The sequence below is a fragment of the Manduca sexta genome, chromosome 13 (assembly GCF_014839805.1).
Source record: "Manduca sexta isolate Smith_Timp_Sample1 chromosome 13, JHU_Msex_v1.0, whole genome shotgun sequence".
NCBI lineage: Eukaryota > Metazoa > Arthropoda > Insecta > Lepidoptera > Sphingidae > Manduca > Manduca sexta.
Genome location: NC_051127.1, coordinates 2,244,414 through 2,248,753, shown reverse-complemented (window position 1 = coordinate 2,248,753; position 4,340 = coordinate 2,244,414). Strand labels below are relative to the sequence as shown.

The 4,340-nt window shown below is 36.1% G+C and overlaps 1 protein-coding gene across 2 annotated transcripts; it reads right to left on the bottom strand.

Moving 5' to 3' along the window:
* Positions 1 to 462: 462 nt before the first annotated feature.
* Positions 463 to 3,890, bottom strand: LOC115452620. 2 transcript variants are annotated; one of them, XM_037438376.1, is made up of 4 exons: positions 3,612 to 3,890; positions 3,367 to 3,540; positions 1,988 to 2,423; positions 463 to 1,383 (listed from the first exon to the last, which is right to left on the bottom strand). In XM_037438376.1, the coding sequence occupies exons 1-4, from the start codon at positions 3,769 to 3,771 to the stop codon at positions 1,254 to 1,256; spliced, it is 900 nt and encodes a 299-aa protein (XP_037294273.1). In that variant the 5' UTR covers positions 3,772 to 3,890; the 3' UTR covers positions 463 to 1,253. The 2 variants fall into 2 exon arrangements, with proteins under 2 accessions (XP_037294273.1, XP_030037068.1); XM_030181208.2 differs by having other exon boundaries at positions 3,367 to 3,889.
* Between the last annotated feature and the right edge of the window lie 450 nt (positions 3,891 to 4,340).

Sequence of the window (4,340 nt, the reverse complement as noted above, 5' to 3'; positions counted from 1 at the left end):
ACAAATTTTAGACTCGGGCTGATATTGAGTAGAAAAACCCAATATCCCTTTGCCCGCCCCGGTGATCGAACACGAGACCTCAGCACTGCAGTCCTACCGTAATACAACTACGCCACCGAGGCAGACAAATTGAAAATCAAGAAATCTTTATTGAGGTATTTTTTTTAATTGTCATAAATATGCCACCTCCCGGAATATTTCTATGTAAGGCAGAATGGGCTAAGAGTTTAGTCGTTACAAAACTTACTTCTTTATATATTACAGTTTTTGTTTTTATTTTTTATTGATTTACATATAATTGATATTCATATTTTTCTTGTAATTAAGTATAATATTATGAATGTTCTGACTTAGCGCACAAGTACAGGCTAATCAGTTATCTAAATAAAATATATATATATATTTAATAACATAACAGTAATTTAAGTATAGGGTAAAAGCAATAAAAAGCGTACCTTTTAATATATTTATTTTTCGTCTATTTACATTGTCACAATATAAAAAATACACTTACACAAAATATGACAATGAATTAAACTCCAATTATCGTAACCGAGTTGTTATTTACACTTACTTATTCCACAAAAAACTGTCTATCTATTTAGCTACGGAACAGCCCAGAGGCTCCGTTGATTACTGTCGAAAAAGTTTGTCTAAACAGGTTACCCACAAAATAACTACTCAAAGAAGTTAAAGAAAAGAAAGGAAACTACGTGCAAAAAAAGCTCAAAGTTAACGGTAGAATACTGTGACGTAATTCTTTTGAAAATGAACGAATAAATGCGTCTTAGCCGAATTTCGGCAACGGCAGTTGATCTCGACGGAGATCAGCCAAGTACGCAGGAGATATTATAATGCACCAGTATGTGCGCAATACACAGGTGCACTCTCTGTTACTACACTCTCATAGTCCGGTGAGACGGCAGTTCGGCATAACCGGATAGAGATCAGGCGCAGAACCAACGGCTTTATCTTCTTTCAGAGGCACTGGGGTAATATCATAGTAAATGTTAAGATAGAAAACCCAGTTATAATTGTTTTTGGGCAAACAAAAAACAGATTGTGTTTTTTAGTTCAAGCAGCCCTAAAAACTTTAAAATTGAGTTATATAACAATGTTATTCTTATCAGTTCTAATGGAGTCCGTCGGTAGCGGTAAATATTGTAGTTTTACTTTAGCGGCAACAATATTGGTTCCTGAACAATTTTTACTTTGAGCTAAGAATTATATTAACGGTATATGTAATAACAAGGCTATCGAGGAGATACAGATGGTGTAATATAACTGTTTTTGTGTTCGATCATGTCGTGCGATGGTGATGGTCGCCGGTGATTTTCGAACGCGCTGAACTGGCCCATGTTCAGGCAAGACTTGCAGCACAACCTGCAACGCGAATGAGGTTTATATGACATGATGTTTTATTTGCATGGTGGGAGTTCAATTATTAGTTTCTTTTTTACATGTAACGTAGTATTAACGTGTGCTGGTGGTAAAATGTTTGTTTGTTTATAACCAGTCATAGTGAATTAACCTACTAGGTGAATCGTGAATTGTATGTCGAGGGATATGTAATCATTTCTCGGTAGTATAAATCAGAAAATCAATGACATAATCACGAAAATATTTGTTAAGTATTTGTATTACAATAATCGGTTTTACGTCAATTGATACTTGGACTTTGACTTTCTTCTTTCTTCTCTATTAAATACATTAAACAGTATAGTATATGGATTCCACTCCGCTTACCATCAGGTGAAGTTTATTTGCTTCCGTGCGTACCATCAGTGGATGTTTGTAATTATGTTGAATTTACTTCAACCGAAGCACAATGTTTTCACAGAAATACATTACGATATCTTTCCACACTAACGCTCACATACTAAAGGTTTAAAAATATACTTAGTAATTTGTCATCTATTGCTTCAAGGATTAAAGGATCGACAGAAATAAGTAATAAAAAATGATAAAATGTATATAATGTACTTACTTGGAGTAATATTTATGATAACAGAAATCGCCGCGCACAATTAAATGACAGTTGGCGAAGTAGGGATTGTCCGTACATTGAGCGTTGCTTTCCAAGTCCCTTAAATAATGAAATCGGAGTCTCGGCAGTATGTGTGGGTTATCTGTTTCTACGTCGTCGGTCTGGTAAGTTTGGATGATGACCAGCCATGTCGCTACGTGGTTTGCGCTGTTGCTGGCCTGGCATACGTAGTCGCCAACTGTTTGGGACGAGATGTCGAGGTGTAACAAGTTTCTCATAGTCACGAGCTCCATGTCGTTGCTTTTAATCCGATACCAGGCCACTTCAGGTGGCGGATCCCCGTACGCCAAGCACCACGTCTCGAATAATTTGCCCAGTTCTGTAGTGAATACAGTTCCCTGCTTCCCGACGATGCCCGCCAGCGTTCTCACAGGACCTGTGTAGTCATACAATAATACCTCGTTAAGTTTCGTGTCTTTTGAGATTGTGTCAATATTCAAAGGGTACCAAGTCGACCCTTTTATTAATCCTACTTGTCTACACTTTCTATATTTGTAGTTAGAAGAAACCTATTTCTAAAATTTAAGGCAGAAATGCCCCGTCCTTAGATAAATAACGTCTATGAATAAGGGTGTTACTATCTAAGTAGGTCCGCAACCATAATAGTTAGGGGACCGATTTATCCTAAAATGTGCACAACTATTAAATGGATATAGGTTTATACGTAAAGTATATACGTGAAGAAAATCTTTATACACCTTTTTAACCGACCTCAAAAAAGGGAGGAGGTTATCAATTCGACGTGATGTTTTTTTAAGTACCTACAATGCTCGCACGTAGGAGTCTCATATTTGGCATATAATTAAAGTTCATATAAAAGAGTGTAGAAAAATAAAATGTATGTATTACTAGTCATTATATATTGTAAATATACCGGAAAGTATAATAACATAAATATGAAACCGCTATTTTAGGGATTAATAATTTTATTATTTTAAACTACATTTGTTATGATAGGAAATCCTCGCTGGCCCAAACCTGTTGCACGAGACTGACTTGCACTTAGCTGTTTATTTGAATGCTTGTTCAATTGTTTACTATCTTCTGAATTATACGTAGCAAAGCGAAATATTTTGTTATATCCTCATATATTACTTGTCTATAATATTTGAATTTATCGTCGTTAATTCCCTCACATTTTACTTTTAATGCCAGTTTACTATGACAAGGGGATTGTCATAAACCTGAAATACCTAGTTTTTTGTTTTGCTACAGTTTACTCAAGCAAGCACTTGTGACATTAAAGTAAAGAGAATATAGTAAGATTTCCAGAGTTTTTGTAGCGAAAATAAACGCTTTCTGCCGAGCAAACTCCTTACCTGATCCGATTATCCACGTCTTGTCTTCCGCATCCTTCAGATCCTCGATCCTGAGTTGCTGCAGTATGTGTGGGTTATCTGTTTCTACGTCCTCGGTCTGATAAGCTTGGATGATGACCAGCCACGTCGCTACGTGGTCTGCGCTGTTGCTAGCCTGGCATACATAGTCACCAACTGTTTGGGACACCATGAGACAGACAGACACAGAGCACCATGCTGTTGTTTTTAATCCGATACCAACTCACATCGGGCGTCGGCTCGCCGTACGTTATACACCATAAGTTGAATTGATTGCCTATTTCTGCGGTGTATACAGTTCCTTGCTTCCCGACGATACCCGCTGGCGTTTTCACAGAACCCAGTATAAGCGAATTTGTGAAAACGATATACGTACATAATATACATGAAGTTATTTGATGCCAAACTATGATTCGGAACATTTTAACGACTTAATATAACACTAATTCATAGCTATTTGTGCACTGGTGATGATTAAATGTGCTATTCTCGGGTGAATCATTACATACATATAATTATATTAGTTTTTGCTTGTTTTCCTCGTTATGGACGTAGAAATATTACACATCTAGCTCATTATAATAGAACCATACTCGGGTTTGTTAATTTACCAATTTATTATATGGTAGTATAGTTAATTCAAAATGTAATATAGGTATCTAAATAGTATATGTCACTTAGTTACCGTGCAGCTTTAATAACGCGTAGGGGAGACTGGGGTCAAATTAACCGTGGACCAATTAAAACAATTCAAATATCTCGCAAACGGTTACTGGTATTGAAGTGATCCTAAAAGAGAAAAGGAGCGTCTTGAGCATGGAAATTATTTTATGTACTTCTGATATTATTATGGGGGTGTATTTTTTTTTACAATATAATATGTAAAGTGAATATTTTGATAATATTTCACTTCGCATTATAATAAGTTTTTTCGTCTCATCTGGCAGTTATCGTTC